We start from the raw sequence: 17714 nt of genomic DNA on the forward strand, positions 1-17714 counted from the left end.
TAGTGTTGTGCGGGGACTGTGTTGTGCGGGGTTAGTGTTGTGCGGGGACTATGTTGTGCGGGGTTAGTGTTGTGCGGGGCCTGTGTTGTGCGTGGTTAGTGTTGTGTGGGGACTGTTGTGTGCGGGATTAATGTTTTGGGGGGCTGTGTTGTGCGGGGTTTGTGTTGTATGGGGACTGTGTTGTGTGGGGTTTGTGTTGTGCGGGGCCTGCGTTGTACGGATTAGTGTTGTGCGGGGCCTGTGTTGTGTGGGGCCTGTGTTGTGCGGGGTTTGTGTTATGCGGGATTTGTGTTGTGCGGGGCCTGTGTTTTGCGGGGTTTGTGTTGTCCGGGCCCTGTGTTGTGCGGGGTTAGTGTTTTGGGGGTCTGTGTTGTGCGGGGTTTGTGTTGTGCGGTGCCTGTGTTGTGCGGGGTTTGTGTTGTGCAGGGTTTGTGTTTTGCGGAGTTTGTGTTGTGCGGGGCCTGTGTTTTGCGGGGTTTGTGTTGTCCGGGCCCTGTGTTGTGCGGGGTTAGTGTTTTGGGGGTCTGTGTTGTGCGGGGTTTGTGTTGTGCGGTGCCTGTGTTGTGCGGGGTTTGTGTTGTGCAGGGTTTGTGTTTTGCGGAGTTTGTGTTGTGCGGGGCCTGTGTTTTGCGGGGTTTGTGTTGTCCGAGGCCTGTGTTGTGTGGGGTTTGTGTTGTCCGGGGCCTGTGTTGTGCGGGGTTAGTGTTTTGCGGGGCCTGTGTTGTGCGGGGTTAGTGTTTTGCGGGGCCTGTGTTGTGCTGGGTTTCTGTTGTGCGGGGTTAGTGTTGTGTGGGGTTTGTGTTCTGCGGGGCCTGTGTTGTGTGGGGCCTGTGTTATGTGGAGTTTATATTGTGCAGGGTTTGTGTTGTGCGGGGCCTGTGTTGTGCGGGGTTTGTGTTGTGCGGGGCCTGTGTTGTGCGGGGCCTGTGTTGTGTGGGGCCTGTGTTATGCGGGATTTGTGTTGTGCAGGGTTTGTGTTGTGCGGAGCCTGTGTTGTGTGGGGCCTGTGTTGTGCGGGGCTTGTGTTGTGCGGGGTTAGTGTTGTGCGGGGCCTGTGTTGTACGGGGTTATTGTTGTGTGGGGACTGTGTTGCGCGGGGTTAGTGTTTTGGGGGGCTGTGTTGTGCGGGGTTTGTGTTGTATGGGGACTGTGTTGTGTGGGGTTTGTGTTGTGCGTGGCCTGATTTGTGCGGGGTTAGTGGTGTGCGGGGACTGTGTTGTGCGCAGTTTGTGTTGTGCGGGGTTTGTGTTGTGCGGGGCCTGTGATGTGCGGGGCCTGTGTTGTGCGGGGTTTGTGTTGTGCGGGGTTTGTGTTGTGCGGGGTTTGTGTTGTGCGGGGCCTGTGTTGTGCGGGGTTTGTGTTGTCTGGGGCCTGTGCTGTGCGGGGTTTGTGTTGTCCGGGGCCTGTGTTGTGCGGGGTTAGTGTTTTGGGGGGGCTGTGTTGTGCGGGGCCTGTGTTGTGCGGGGCCTGTGTTGTGCGGGGTTTGTGTTGTGCGGGGCCTGTGCTGTGTGTGGCCTGTGTTATGCGGGGTTTGTGTTGTGCAGGGTTTGTGTTGTGCGGTGCCTGTGTTGTGCGGCGTTTATGTTGTTCGGGGCCTGTGTTGTGCGGGGCCTGTGTTGTGCGGGGACTGTGTTTTGTGGGGTTTGTGTTGTGCGGGGACTGTGTTGTGAGGGGTTAGTGTTGTGTGGGGACTGTGTTATGCGGGGTTAGTGTTTTGGGGGGCTGTGTTGTGCGGGGTTTGTGTTGTATGGGGACTGTGTTGTGTGGGGTTTGTGTTGTGCGGGGCCTGTGTTGTACGGGGTTAGTGTTGTGCGGGACCTGTGTCGTGTGGGGCCTGTGTTGTGCGGGTACTGTGTTGTGCAGGGTTTGTGTTGTGTGGGGTTTGTGTTGTGTGGGGTTTGTGTTGTGCGGGGCCTGTGTTGTGCTGGATTTGTGTTGTCCGGGACCTGTGTTGTTTGGGGTTTGTGTTGTCCGGGGCCCGTGTTGTGCGGGGTTAGTGTTTTGGGGGTCTGTGTTCTGCGGGGTTTGTGTTGTGCGGGGACTGTGTTGTGAGGGGTTAGTGTTGTGTGGGGACTGAGTTATGCGGGGTTAGTGTTTTGGGGGGCTGTGTTGTGCGGGGTATGTGTTGTATGGGGACTGTGTTGTGTGGGGTTTGTGTTGTGCGGGGCCTGTGTTGTACGGGGTTAGTGTTGTGCGGGACCTGTGTTGTGTGGGGCCTGTGTTGTGCGGGGACTGTGTTGTGCGGGGTTTGTGTTGTGTGGGGTTTGTGTTGTGCGGGGTTTGTGTTGTGCGGGGCCTGTGTTGTGCTGGATTTGTGTTGTCCGGGACCTGTGTTGTTTGGGTTTGTGTTGTCCGGGGCCCGTGTTGTGCGGGGTTAGTATTTTGGGGGTCTGTGTTGTGCGGGGTTTGTGTTGTGCGGTGCCTGTGTTGTGCGGGGTTTGTGTTGTGCGGGGCCTGTGTTTTGCGGGGTTCGTGTTGTCCGGGGCCTGTGTTGTGCGGGGTTTGTGTTGTCCGGGGCTGGTGTTGTGCAGGGTTAGTGTTTTGGGGGGCTGTGTTGTGCGGGGTTTGTGTTGTGCGGGGCCTGTTTTGTGTGAGATTTGTGTTGTGCGGGGCCTGTGTTGTGTGGGGTTTGTGTTCTGCGGGGCCTGTGTTCTGTGGGGTCTGTGTTATGCGGGGTTTGAGTTGTGCAAGGTTTGTGTTGTGCGGGGCCTGTGTTGTGCGGTGCCTGTGTTGTGTGAGGCCTGTGTTATGCGGGGTTTGTGTTGTGCAGGGTTTGTGTTGTGCGGGGCCTGTGTTGTGCGGGGCCTGTGTTGTGCGGGGCTTGTTTGTGCGGGGTGTGTCTTGTGCGGGGCCTGTGTTGTGCGGGGCCTGTGTTGTGCGGGGTGTGTGTTGTGCGGGGCCTGTGTTGTGCAGGGCCTGTGTTGTGTGGGGTGTGTGTTGTGTGGGGCCTGTGTTGTGCGGGGCTTGTGTGTGCGGGGTGTGTCTTGTGCGGGGCCTGTGTTGTGCGGGGCCTGTGTTGTGCGGGGTGTGTGTTGTGTGGGGCCTGTGTTGTGTGGGGCCTGTCTTATGCGGGGTTTGTTTTGTGCAGGGTTTGTGTTGTGCGGGGCCTGTGTTGTGCGGGGCCTGTGTTGTGTGGGGCTTGTGTGTGCGGGGTGTGTCTTGTGCAGGGCCTGTGTTGTGTGGGGCCTGTGTTGTGCGGTTTTAGTCTTGTATTTACCAGTAAGTCATATTTCTCAACTGACATGACGGACAAACGCGGTATGTGGTGATGCAGCTTGAGAAATATTTTAATCGCTGTTAAGCTCTTTGAGATATTCTAAGGTCATGAAAGAAGGTGCTATATAAATGCAAGTCTTTATTGTTTTCTATCTGTGGTAGAAACATTAACTGAATTTGTCAAATGTCCTGTACCCAGCGACTGTGTTTAGTTACATATCGACGGAGCGTGTGCTGAAGGAATAATTAATTGTCTGTGAAATTCCTCTGGGCACAGCAAAGCCTTAAAATTCTCATTCTTGTTCTTAAATCCCAGCATGGCCTCACCTTTCCCTCCTCCTGTAACCTCCTCCAGTCCTACACCCCTCCCTATCTCTGTAACCTCCTCCAGCTCCTACAACCCTCCCTATCTCAGTAACCTCCTCCAGCCCCAAGGAGGTTACAGAGATGATGAGGCTTGTTGGGGCAGGAGGAGGTTACAGAGATCGAGAGGGTTGTAGGGGCTGGAGGGGGTTATAGAGGTAGGGAGTGTTGTAGGGGCTGTAGGAGATACAGAGATAGGGAGGGTTGTAGGGACTGGATGAGATTACAGAGATCGGGAGGGTTGTAGGGAATGGAGGAAGTTACAGAGATAGGGAGGGTTGTTGGAGCTGGAGGAGGTTACAGAGATAGGGAGAGGTGTAGGGGGCTGGAGGAGGTTACAGAGATTGGGAGGGTTGTAGGGGCTGGAGGAGGTTACAGAGATAGGGAGAGTTGTAGGGGCTGGAGGAGGTTACAGAGATAGGGAGGGTTTTAGGGGCTTGAGGAGGTTACAGAGATATGGAGGGTTGTAGGGGCTGGAGGAGGTTACAGAGATAGGGAGGGTTGTAGGGGCTGGAGGGGTTTACAGAAATAGGGAGGGGTGTAGGGGCTGGAAGAGGTTCTAGAGATAGGGAGGGTCATAGGGGCTGGAGGAACTTATAGAGATAGGGAGGGGTGTAGGGGGCTGGAGGAGGTTACAGAGATATGGAGGGTTGTAGGTTCTGGAGGAGGTTAAAGAGATAGGGAGGGTTCTAGGGACTGGACGGGATTACAGAGATCGGGAGAGGTGTAGGGGCTGGAGGCGGTTACCGAGATAGGGAGGGGTGTAGGGGCTGGAGGAGGTTACAGAGATAGGGAGGGTTGTAGGGACTGGAGGGGGTTATAGAGATAGGGGTGTAGGGGCTGGAGGCGGTTACAGAGATAGGGAGGCGTGTAGGGGCTGGATAACGTTACAGGGATAGGGAGGGGTTAGTGGCTGGAGGAGGTTACAGAGTTAGGGAGGGTTGTAGGGACTGGAGGCGGTTACAGAGATAGGGAGGGGTGTAGGGGCTGGAGGGGTTTACAGAGATAGAGAAGGGTGTAGGGGCTGGAGGAGGTTACAGAGATAGGGAGGGGTGTAGGGACTGGAGGGGGTTACAGAGATAGGGAGGGTTGTAGGGTCTGGAGGAAATACAGAGATAGGGAGGTTGTAGGTGCTGGAGGAGGTTACAGAGATAGGGAGGGTTGTAGGGACTGGAGGGGGTTATAGAGATAGGGGTGTAGGGGCTGGAGGCGGTTACAGAGATAGGGAGGGGTGTAGGGGCTGGATAACGTTACAGGGATAGGGAGGGGTTAATGGCTGGAGGAGGTTACAGAGATAGGGAGGGTTGTAGGGGCTGGAAGAGGTTCTAGAGATAGGGAGGGTTATAGGGGCTGGAGGAACTTATAGAGATAGGGAGGGTTTTAGGGGCTTGAGGAGGTTACAGAAATAGGGAGGGTTGTAGGGGCTGGAGGAGGTTATAGAGATAGGGAGGGGTGTAGGGGCTGGAGGAGGTTACAGAGATATGGAGGGTTGTAGGGGCTGGAGGAGGTTACAGAGATATGGAGGGTTGTAGGGGCTGGAGGAGGTTACAGAGATAGGGAGGGTTGTAGGGGCTGGAGGGGTTTACAGAAATAGGGAGGGGTGTAGGGGCTGGAAGAGGTTCTAGAGATAGGGAGGGTCATAGGGGCTGGAGGAACTTATAGAGATAGGGAGGGGTGTAGGGGGCTGGAGGAGGTTACAGAGATATGGAGGGTTGTAGGTTCTGGAGGAGGTTAAAGAGATAGGGAGGGTTCTAGGGACTGGACGGGATTACAGAGATCGGGAGGGGTGTAGGGGCTGGAGGCGGTTACCGAGATAGGGAGGGGTGTAGGGGCTGGAGGAGGTTACAGAGATAGGGAGGGTTGTAGGGACTGGAGGGGGTTATCGAGATAGGGGTGTAGGGGCTGGAGGCGGTTACAGAGATAGGGAGGGGTGTAGGGGCTGGATAACGTTACAGGGATAGGGAGGGGTTAGTGGCTGGAGGAGGTTACAGAGTTAGGGAGGGTTGTAGGGACTGGAGGCGGTTACAGAGATAGGGAGGGGTGTAGGGGCTGGAGGGGTTTACAGAGATAGAGAAGGGTGTAGGGGCTGGAGGAGGTTACAGAGATAGGGAGGGGTGTAGGGACTGGAGGAGGTTACAGAGATAGGGAGGGGTGTAGGGGCTGGAGGGGTTTACAGAGATAGAGAAGGGTGTAGGGGCTGGAGGAGGTTACAGAGATAGGGAGTGTTGTAGGGGCTGGAGGAGGTTACAGAGATAGAGAGGGCTGTAGGGGCTGGAGGAGGTTACAGAGATAGAGAGGGTTGTAGGGGCTGGAGGAGGTTACAGAGATAGGGATTGTGTAGGGGCTGGAGGAGGTTACAGATATAGGGAGGGGTGTAGGGACTGGAGGAGGTTACAGAGATAAGGAGGGGTGTAGGGACTGGAGGAGGTTACAGAGATAGGGAGGGGTGTAGGGATTGGAGGAGGTTACAGAGATAGGGAGGGTTGTAGTGGCTGGAGGAATTTACAGAGATAGGGAGGGTTGTAGTGGCTGGAGGAGGTTACAGAGATAGGGAGGGGTGTAGTGGCTGGAGGAGGTTACAGATATAGAGAGGGGTTTAGGGGCTGGAGGATGTTACAGAGATAGAGCGGGGGGTAGGGGCTGGAGGAGGTTACAGAGATAGGGAGGGATGTAGAGGCTGGAGAAGGTTGCAGAGATAGGGAGGGTTGTAGGGACAGGAGGAGGTTACAGAGATAGGGAGGGGTGTAGGGGCTGGAGGAGGTTACAGAGATAGGGAGGTGTGTAGGGGCTGGAGGAGGTTACAGAGTTAGGGAGGGGTGTAGGGGCTGGAGGCGGTTACAGAGATAGGGAGGGGTGTAGGGGCTGGAGGGGGTTACAGAGATAGGGAGGGTTGTAGGGTCTGGAGGAAATACAGAGATAGGGAGGTTGTAAGTGCTGGAGGAGGTTACAGAGATAGGGAGGGTTGTAGGGACTGGAGGGGGTTATAGAGATAGGGGTGTAGGGGCTGGAGGCGGTTACAGAGATAGGGAGGGGTGTAGGGGCTGGATAACGTTACAGGGATAGGGAGGGGTTAATGGCTGGAGGAGGTTACAGAGATAGGGAGGGTTGTAGGGACTGGAAGAGGTTCTAGAGATAGGGAGGGTTATAGGGGCTGGAGGAACTTATAGAGATAGGGAGGGGTGTAGGGGGCTGGAGGAGGTTACAGAGATATGGAGGGTTGTAGGTTCTGGAGGAGGTTAAAGAGATAGGGAGGGTTCTAGGGGCTGGACGGGATTACAGAGATCGGGAGGGGTGTAGGGGCTGGAGGCGGTTACCGAGATAGGGAGGGGTGTAGGGGCTGGAGGAGGTTACAGAGATAGGGAGGGTTGTAGGGACTGGAGGGGGTTATAGAGATAGGGGTGTAGGGGCTGGAGGCGGTTACAGAGATAGGGAGGGGTGTAGGGGCTGGATAACGTTACAGGGATAGGGAGGGGTTAGTGGCTGGAGGAGGTTACGGAGATAGGGAGGGTTGTAGGGACTGGAGGCGTTTACAGAGATAGGGAGGGGTGTAGGGGCTGGAGGGGTTTACAGAGATAGAGAAGTGTGTAGGGGCTGGAGGAGGTTACAGAGATAGGGAGGGGTGTAGGGACTGGAGGGGTTTACAGAGATAGAGAAGGGTGTAGGGGCTGGAGGAGGTTACAGAGATAGGGAGTGTTGTAGGGGTTGGAGGAGGTTACAGAGATAGAGAGGGTTGTAGGGGCTGGAGGAGGTTACAGAGATAGAGAGGGTTGTAGGGGCTGGAGGAGCTTACAGAGATAGGGATTGTGTAGGGGCTGGAGGAGGTTACAGAGATAGGGAGGGGTGTAGGGACTGGAGGAGGTTACAGAGATAGGGAGGGGTGTAGGGACTGGAGGAGGTTACAGAGATAGGGAGGGGTGTAGGGACTGGAGGAGGTTACAGAGATAGGGAGGGTTGTAGTGGCTGGAGGAGTTTACAGAGATAGGGAGGGTTGTAGTGGCTGGAGGAGGTTACAGAGATAGGGAGGGGTGTAGTGGCTGGAGGAGGTTACAGAGATAGAGAGGGGTTTAGGGGCTGGAGGATGTTACAGAGATAGACAGGGGGGTAGGGGCTGGAGGAGGTTACAGAGATAGGGAGGGTTGTAGGGGCTGGAGGTGGTTACAGAGATAGGGAGGGGTGTAGGGGCTGGAGGTGGTTACAGAGATAGGGAGGGGTGTAGAGGCTGGAGAAGGTTGCAGAGATAGGGAGGGTTGTAGGGACAGGAGGGGGGTTACAGAAATAGGGAGGGGTGTAGGGGCTGGAGGAGGTTACAGAGATAGGGAGGTGTGTAGGGGCTGGAGGAGGTTACAGAGTTAGGGAGGGGTGTAGGGGCTGGAGGCGGTTACAGAGATAGGGAGGGGTGTAGGGGCTGGAGGGGGTTACAGAGATAGGGAGTTGTGTAGGGGCTGGAGGAGGTTACAGAGATAGGGAGGGGTGTAGGGGCTGGAGGCGGTTACAAAGATAGGAAGGATTGTAGGGGCTGGAAGAGGTTACAGAGATAGGGAGAGTTGTAGGGGCTGGAGGAAGTTACAGAGATAGGGAGGGTTGTAGTGGCTGGAGGAGGTTACAGAAATAGGGAGGGTTGTAGGGGCTGGAGGAGGTTACAGAGATAGGGATGGTTGTGGGGGCTGAAGTAGGTTACAGAGATAGGGAGGGTTGTAGGGGCTGGAGGAGGTTACAGAGATAGGGAGGGTTGTAGTGGCTGGAGGAGGTTACAGAAATGGAGAGGGGTGTAGGGGCAGGAGGAGGTTACAGAGATAGGGAGGGTTGTAGGGGCTGAAGTAGTTTAGAGAGATAGGGAGGGTTGTAGGGGCTGGAGGATGTTACAGAGATTGGGGGGCCTAAGCTCTGGAATTCCCTCCCAAAACCTCTCCGCCTCCCACTCTCCCTTTAAGCCGCTCCTTTAAACCGAGCTCTTTAACCAATCGTTTCTACTGTCCTACTTTCTCCTGATGACTCGCTGTCACAGGAAGTGAGTAACATGGACACCCCACGGGCAGTGGTGGAGGTGAACAGTATCGCTAGATTTAAGTGGGAAGCTGGATAAACACCTGAGGGAGAAAGGACTAGGAGGATAAGGGGATTTGGGTTTGATGGAGAAGGGTGTGGGGAGGAGGCTCGTGTGGAGCAGAAACACCAGCACGGAGCAGATGGGCCGAATGGCCTGTTTCTGTGTTAGAAATACTATATAATTCTATGTGGCTGAGTGTCAGGTTTTCTTTGACAATCAATCCTGCGAAGTACCTTTTTGCTATGAGAGGCGAAATATTGATGCAAGTTGCCACCTAGATTTTTTTTAACCCAAGTAATTAATTGATAAATGGGGATAACTCAGGCTTTGAGGCCCGAGTGGATTAAAGCCAATTGCTCGGCCATGCACTTGCAGAGGTGTGCTCGCCATTGTAACCCAGCTCACACACGCATGGTGACTGAGGGAGCTGAGATGGTTGGCAATCTGACTGCTCCTGTGACGTAGAGCCAAGCAGAGCTGACTGTGCTCTGCCAGGCTACATCTCAACATACACACAGACACACACACATACACACACACACACACATACAGACATAAATAGACACACACGCTGACAGACACACACACACACATACAGACATAAAATAGACACACACACTGACAGACACACACGCACATACAGGCATAAACAGGCACACACACTGACAGACACACACACACACATACAGACATAAATAGACACACACACAGACACACACTGACAGACACAGACAGACAGACACACACACACACACGCACAAACACAAACTCACACAGACACACACACGTACTCACAAACATACATACATATGCATAGACAAACACACACACACACACACACACACACACATACACAAGTACAAATAGATACATATACAAACACACACAAACAAGCACAAACAGATACACACACAGACACACATAAACATACAGGTACACACAGAAACACACACAGATGCACAGACACACATGCGCAGACACACAGACACACACACGCGCAGACACACAGACACACACAGAGACAAATACACACAGACACACACATAGAGACATACACAGAGACACACACAGACACACACGCAGATGCACAGCTACACACACACGCAGACGCACAGAGACAAACAGATGGAGACAAATACACGCAGACACACGCACACACAGACACGCACAGTCTCACACACACAAAAACAAACACACACGCAAACACAAACACACATACAGACGCGAACACACACAAACATAGACACACAAGCACAAACGCACACGCAGACACACACACACACACACACACTCTTCACTTATATACAACACATACGCACACACAGAGACAGACACACATTTCGCACGCACACAGAAAGCCCAGAAACCCGTACATTTAACTTCCTGCCAGCTCTCACCTTAATGCAAAACCTGCTCACCCTTCTCCCCTCTTCCCCAACGCCCCCTGCAAACAACCCCCCACCCCCCCCAACTTACAGGCGGCAAACCCCCTCCACCCCGATTCTTTTGAAGAGAGGCCGTTGTGTTTTAAACCAGAATAACGCAGATCTTGTTGTGTTTATCACTGGCCACTCGGTTGAAAAGTCAGAGATTTGAGCACATGATTCAGACTGACAGTCCAGCGGGGCACTGAGGCTGGGAGGGGAGCTGATTGTACAAAAGGCCTCATCTGGCTTACTCAGGTGACTTGTCAAAAAAAAAACCTAATGTGCAGCTTAAAGGGCTGAGATGTCCCGATCCAGCGTTTGTAGCTCGATCGATAACTCTATGGAGACCTCTTTATCTCGCTCTGCCCTTAGGGACCGTGCGATGTGTAAATTAGCACTAAATACAGTCAGCCCACCTCCCCCACCCCTCTCCAGAAACAATTATTTGGTGTCACGCACTGAATTTGAAAGGCACGGTTTAACACAAGCCCCCCCTTTTCCCTCTGAGTTCAGAAATTGCTGATTCATGCTGAGTTGATTCATTCAGCTTCGAAACTGAGATCAATAGGGGTTTTTTTTTTTTGTGTGTGTGTGTTGCTGTGAGGAGTATTTTCTTTCAAGTGTGTCTCCGCGCACCTTTTATTCCCTCCCCTTTCAGGGATACTGGGAATTATTTCTAGCTGATTATCCGCTCATTCAGAGCCACATCACGAGGGCTCCTTCTCTGGCCAACAAGTCATGGACCCAGGGCGGTAGGGACGCTGCCCTCAGCACCACATGACCTCCACATCATGGCTTATCGAGGGATACGGAGCGCAAAGGGGTGAATGGTGCTGAGGTTCAGAGCAGCGATGTTCTGGTTGAATAGCAGAATGGGCTCGAATGGCTGAATGGCCTCCTCCTGTCCCACAAGTGGCACTTCACCCAAGTGGTCGGATGTTGAGAGCGAGGTCAATGCTGACAGGAGACTCAGGCATCAGCAATCACCAATTCCAGCGTTCGCCCATTGTTCACACACCACACACACACACTCAGACACACTGACACAAACACGCACTCACATGCACAAAACTCTCAGACACACTGACACACACACATATGCACACTCATGCATGCACTCACACAAACACACACACAAACACACTCACACTAACGCACACTCACTCACACAAGCACACACGCACAAACACACTCACATACACACTCAGACACACTGATGCACACTCACTCACACAAGCACCACACACAAACACACTCACATACACATCAGACACAACTGATGCACACTCATTCACACAAGCAGACATGCACACACACACTCAGACATACTGATGCCACACTCAGACACACAAGCACACACAGACCACCACACACACACCCAGACGCACTGATGCACACTCACTCACACAAGCACACACGCACAACACACACACCAGACGCACTGATGCACACTCACTCACACAAGCACACACACACAAACACACTCACATACACACTCAGACACACTGATGCACATTCACTCACACAAGCACACAGGCACAAATATATTCACACACAAAAATACACACACCCAGATGCACTGATGCACACTCACTCACACAAGCACACACCACAAAACACACTCACACACTGATGCACACTCACTCACACAAGCACACACTCACAAACACACACCACACACTCAGATGCACTGACGCACACTCACTCACACAAGCGCACACACACAAACACACACACACAAACACACACACACTCAGATGCACTGACGCACACTCATTCACACACAAACACATTCACACACAAACACACACACACACACACTGACGCACACTCATTCACACAAGCTCACACAAACACATTCACACACAAAACACACTCACTCACACAAGCACACACACACATGCACACTCACACACACAAACGCTCAAACGTACACACACTCTCACACAACACACGCACCCTCACATTCACACATTCACTTGCACAAGCACGACATGGGCCTGAATTTCAGGTCGGCAGGTGGCAGACGCGATTGGCTGGCCAGGGATCAGCCGGAAAACGGACCCGCCCACCACAATCGGATCCCCCCCCCACCCCCCACGCCCGCGATTTCACGCTGGCCAATTAACGGGCAGTCAGTGTGAGATCCCATCGAAGGCTCAGTGCTGCCGAGGTGGGGGTGGGAAGAGGGCGATGATGTGGAAACGGGAGTGGGTCAGCACTTGACAGGAAGGTCCCTGAAGGCAGAGAGATGTCTCAGGAGCTGAAGACCTGAAACAGCAAAAATAAAAGCTTCAGAAGCTGAAAAAATGTGTCCTTGCATCATAATCAGTCACCGGAAAGGTTAGCGAAGGAAGATGCTGCCAAAGAAATTTATTTATATTTCATTTCATCACTGAAATCTCTTTCCCCCACGTGGATGAGGTTTGATGAAACATGCGAAGTCTGCTTGGCCGATTCATCCGTCCAACACCCTACAACGAGTGTGTAAAATGAGGGACAATTGCGCCGTTAATGGGTTTAACTATCCCCGCAATTGTCGGCGGGAGCGTTTCCGACTTTTGCACCGACCGAAATAATCGCCCGATACAATTACACACACTCGCCACACACTCACACCCCAGATACAATTACACACACTCGCACACACACACACCCCAGAACAATTACACACACTCACAAACACTCACACCCCAGATACAATTACACGCACTCACACACACTCACACCCCAGATAACAATTACACACACACACACACACTCACACCCCAGATACAATTACACACACTCGCACACACTCACACCCCAGATACAATTACACACACTCGCACACACTCACACCCCAGATACAATTACACACACTCGCACACACACTCACACCCCAGATACAATTACACACACTCGCACACTCACACCCCAGATACAATTACACATACTCACACACACACTCACACCCAGATAAAATTACACACACTCGCACACACTCACACCCCAGATACAATTACACACACTCGCACGCACTCACACCCCAGATACAATTACACACACTCGCACACACACTCACACCCCAGATACAATTACACACACTCGCAAACACTCACACCCCAGATACAATTACACACACTCACGCACACTCACACCCCAGATACAATTACACACACTCGCACACACTCACACCCCAGATACAATTACACACACTCGCACATACACTCACAGCCCAGATACAATTACACACACACACACACTCACACCCCAGATACAATTACACACACTCGCACACACTCACATCCAGATACAATTACACACACTCGCACACACACCACACCCCAGATACAAGTTACGCACCACTCGCACACACTCACAACTCCAGATACAATTAACACACTCGCACACACTCACACCCCAGATACAATTACAACACTCGCACACACACTCACACCCAGATACAATACACACACACGCGCACATTCACACCCCAGATACAATTTACACACACTCGCCACACTCACACCCCAGATACAATTACACACACTCGCACACACACTCATACCCCAGATACATTACACACACTCGCACACACTCACACCCCAGATACAATTACACACACTCGCACACACACTCACACACCCGATACAATTACACACACTCGCACACACACTCACACTCAGATACAATTACACACACTCACACCCCAGATACAATTACACACACTCGCACACACATCACACCCCAGATACAATTACTACACACCTCTCAACACTCACACCCCAGATACAATTACACACACTCGCACACACACTCACACCCAGATACAATTACACACACTTGCATACACACCCAGATACAATTACCACACTTGCACAGGACTCACACCCCAGATACAATTACACACACTCGCAACACACTCACACCCAGAATCAATTACACACACTCGCACACACAGACCCAGATACAATTACACACACTCGCACACACACTCACACCCTAGATACAATTACACCACACTCGCACACACACTCACACCCCAGATACAATTACACACACTCACACACTCACACCCCAGATACAATTACACACACTCACACCCAGATACATTTACACACACTCGCACACACTCACACCCAGATACAATTACACACACTCGCACACATCACACCCCAGATACAATTAACACACTCGCAACACTCAACCCAGATACAATTACACACACTCGCACACACTCACACCCAGATACAATTACACACACTCGCACACACACTCACACCCAGATACAATTACACACACTCGCACACCACACTCACACACCAGATACAATTACACACACTCTCACACACTCACACCCCAGATACAATTACACACACTCGCACACACTCACACCCCAGATACAATTACACACACTCGCACACACTCACACCCCAGATACAATTACACACACTCGCACACACTCACACCCAGATACAATTACACACACTGCACACACACTCACACCCAGATAAATTACACACCCTCTAACACACTCACACCCCAGATACAATTACACACATATAACAGAGTGAGGCACCAGTGTTGGCTGTGGGTTTACAGGTGCTTTGCGATCCCTCCCTTAGCCTCACAGCCTCACTAACCGTGAGGACATGGGCTGTCAGCTGGTAGAGGACACGGCAGTTTAGTGACATGAGATGCTGCTTCCTTTTCTGACACTTTGCTGTTGGATTTCAGTGACTGCCCTTGTGGGTTGGAAAGTCTTGACACCATTTTTGATGATGGATCACCATCTTGGTCATGATTGGTATCAAATTCCATTGTGTTGATGTTAATAGAGTCTGGAGAGTAACGTGTGGAGAGTGATGTGTGGGAGAGTGACGTGTGGAGAGTGACGTGTGGAGAGTGACGTGTGAAGACTGACATATGGGAGAGTGACGTGTGGAGAGTGACGTGTGGAGAATGACGTGTGGAGAGTGACGTGTGGGAGAGTGACGTGTGGAGAGTGACGTGTGGGAGAGTGACGTGTGGAGAATGATGTGTGGAGAGTGATGTGTGGGAGTGTGACGTGTGGGAGAGTGACGTGGAGAGTGAGGTGTGGGAGAGTGACGTGTGGAGAGTGACATGTGGAGAGTGACGTGTGGGAGAGTGACGTGTGGAGAATGACGTGTGGGAGAGTGGTAGGGGGGATGTAGGGAGGGAGGGAGGGAGGTAGGGAGGAAGGTAGGTAGGGAGGTAGGGGAGGTAGGGAGGGAGGGAGGTAGGGGAGGTAGGGAGGGAGGTGGAGAGGTAGGGAGGGAGGTAGGGAGGGAGGTGGGGAGGTAGGGAGGGAGGTAGGGAGGAAGGGATGTAGGTAGGGGGTAGGTAGGAGGTAGGGAGGTAGGGAGGTAGGGGGGAGGTAGGGAGGTAGGGGGAGGGAGGTGGGGAGGGAGGTAGGGAGGGAGGTAGGGAGGGAGGTATGGAGGTAGGGAGGGAGGTAGGTAGGGAGGTAGGGGAGGTAGGGAGGTGGGGGAGGGAGGTAGGGAGGGAGGGGAAGGGAGGTAGGGAGGTAGGGATGGAGGAAGGGAGGGAGTGAGGGAGGGAGGTAGGGAGGGAAGTAGGTAGGGAGGGAGGGAGGGGAGGTGTGGGGCGACGTTTTGGGATCTGGAGTCCTGTGGACGGAGGTCCTGAGGTTGCTCCGGGACCCCTGGGAGGAGTGGAATGGGGGTGTGGGGGTTGGGGGGGGGTGGGTGTGGGTCCACATTCTGTCAACACGAAGGGTCTTTTGTGGGAGATACTAAATCACCCTTGGCCGACCATCGGGTAGCAGCAGGGTCAGTGAGTTCCTGCCTCGCAGCGCCCCCCTTTTACCATTAACCATCGTGAGCGGGTGTGGAAATGCTGCACACTGCACGATTGTGAAAGGAACAATAATTGGAGTTAAAGTTCAAAGTTAAAGAAATGAGCATATTTGAAGTACCACACCCCCACTCCCACCGTGGATTAGCGAAGACCTGGTCAACCTCCAAACTGGATGGATGTGGGGGCAGGGGCTTGGACACAGCAGCGCTTCATGCACATTTGCACCCCCCCATCCACCCCCCCCAAGTCCGACCCCATTTTAGTGCCTCTGACCCCGTGTGACCCCCGGAGTGAAAGTTTGGGGTTTATAGGCGTCGTTGAGCAGGGAGTTGGGGGGCGGGGGGGGGTCTTCAGTTGTTGAGTGGGGCGAGGTTGGGCAGGGGTTGGGGTGGGGTCTGCAGGGTGGGGGTGTGTAGTGGGTGTGCAGGGAGGAGCGGGAGGAGCAAGTGGGCGTGGGGGGGGGTAGTTGATGAAAGGGCAGAGGTTTCTCCAAAAAAGAGACAAGGAGCCACCTATCCCTTTGTTTCTCCAGCACCGACTGGGGCTCGGAGGGTGGTCCAACAACTAAAACCAAGGCAGATTTTATTTAGACGCTGTCAGAAATCAGTCCGAGCTCTGCGGTACCCATCGCTGCCTGAGATCCCAAAATCTCACCTGTGGGCAGTGACCCAGAGCATGGGATAAACCTTGGGATCGAGGCTTAGAAAGATCCGGACAGATAGAGAGGGATGATGAAACTCTCTGGAATGTAGGATGGAAGACAAAAGAGAGAGAGGGAGAGAGGGAGAGAGACGCAGGCGGTTTGACTGATTTTACCTCCCAGGGAAGGAAGAAAGGTTCTAGAATCTTCCCATCGAGATGGGATAGTCTCCGTGACTTGCGCTCAATGGGTTTAAGGAAAGGACTGGGCCAAGTGGACCTTTTCTGTGCTGTAATGGTCTTTTTGTCTTGTGTCTTGTTGGCAGGTCCAGAGGCAAAATGGCTTCCAGCTTCGAGGTCACGGACAGAGGTCACTCCAAGGTTCTCCTTCACGAACTGAATGAGCAGCGAATACAAGGCATCTTCTGTGATGTGACCATCGTGGTGCAAGACAGCAAGTTCAAAGCCCATAAGAACATCCTTGCCGCTTTCAGCCGTTACTTCAAGGAGCTGTTGGCCAACCAGAGCCTTTGGGTCATGGACCCCGTGCTGGAGCTGAGGGAGATGAAGGCCGAAATCTTCGCCAAGATCCTCAACTTCATCTACAGTTCCAGAGTGGTGATCGAGAGGCTGGAGGAGGCCAACGACTTAGCGAGTGCAGGGCATCGGCTGGGAATACACTTGCTGAAAGATCTGCTGGAGGTGTCTTCACAGACGAGAGCCTGCAACGACAGACTGACCCCCCCTCTGCACAGTCTTCTCTCTCTCAATTGTCTGACTTCCCTCAGATCCCTCAAGGCCCAAAGAGGACAATCAGGACTGTACCGGCGGAGAGAGTTTCGAGGATGACATTGCCCCACTCAGGCTGTGGCCGGCAAACTCATTGTTCACCTCGAAAGCTTTGGCGGGCCCTCCCTCCCATTGACCTGACAGCAACCCAGCTGGAGGCCCAGCGATGCGGAGAGGCCTGCCCCTCCCCCCTCCCCCTCCCCTCCCCCACCTATCATCCCCAAACTCCGTCCAGTCGGCCAGAAAGCACCGGGAGCCATCTCTTGGAACGTTCCAGCACCGTAAGCTCGAGCGGAGGATGGAGGGACTCCGCTGTGCCCAGACGGCGATGTTCCTGCGCCGAGGAAGGCACCCAGCTGAGCGACCTCTTCAGGCGGAACTTCTTAAAGGGGCCAACGCAGGACCCACCG

The 17714-nt window shown here is 53.3% G+C and overlaps 1 protein-coding gene across 1 annotated transcript in view; it reads left to right on the top strand.

The window, feature by feature from the left end:
• Positions 1–17364, top strand: part of LOC121274172 (zinc finger and BTB domain-containing protein 38-like) — a 31903-nt gene extending 14539 nt beyond the window's left edge. The window contains exon 2 of the mRNA XM_041181373.1: positions 16842–17364. Within this exon, the coding sequence (XP_041037307.1) occupies positions 16842–17364 (523 nt within the window). The remainder of the gene's footprint in view (positions 1–16841) is intronic.
• The last annotated feature ends 350 nt before the right edge of the window (positions 17365–17714 follow it).

This window comes from Carcharodon carcharias (genome assembly GCF_017639515.1).
Source record: "Carcharodon carcharias isolate sCarCar2 chromosome 33 unlocalized genomic scaffold, sCarCar2.pri SUPER_33_unloc_6, whole genome shotgun sequence".
NCBI lineage: Eukaryota > Metazoa > Chordata > Chondrichthyes > Lamniformes > Lamnidae > Carcharodon > Carcharodon carcharias.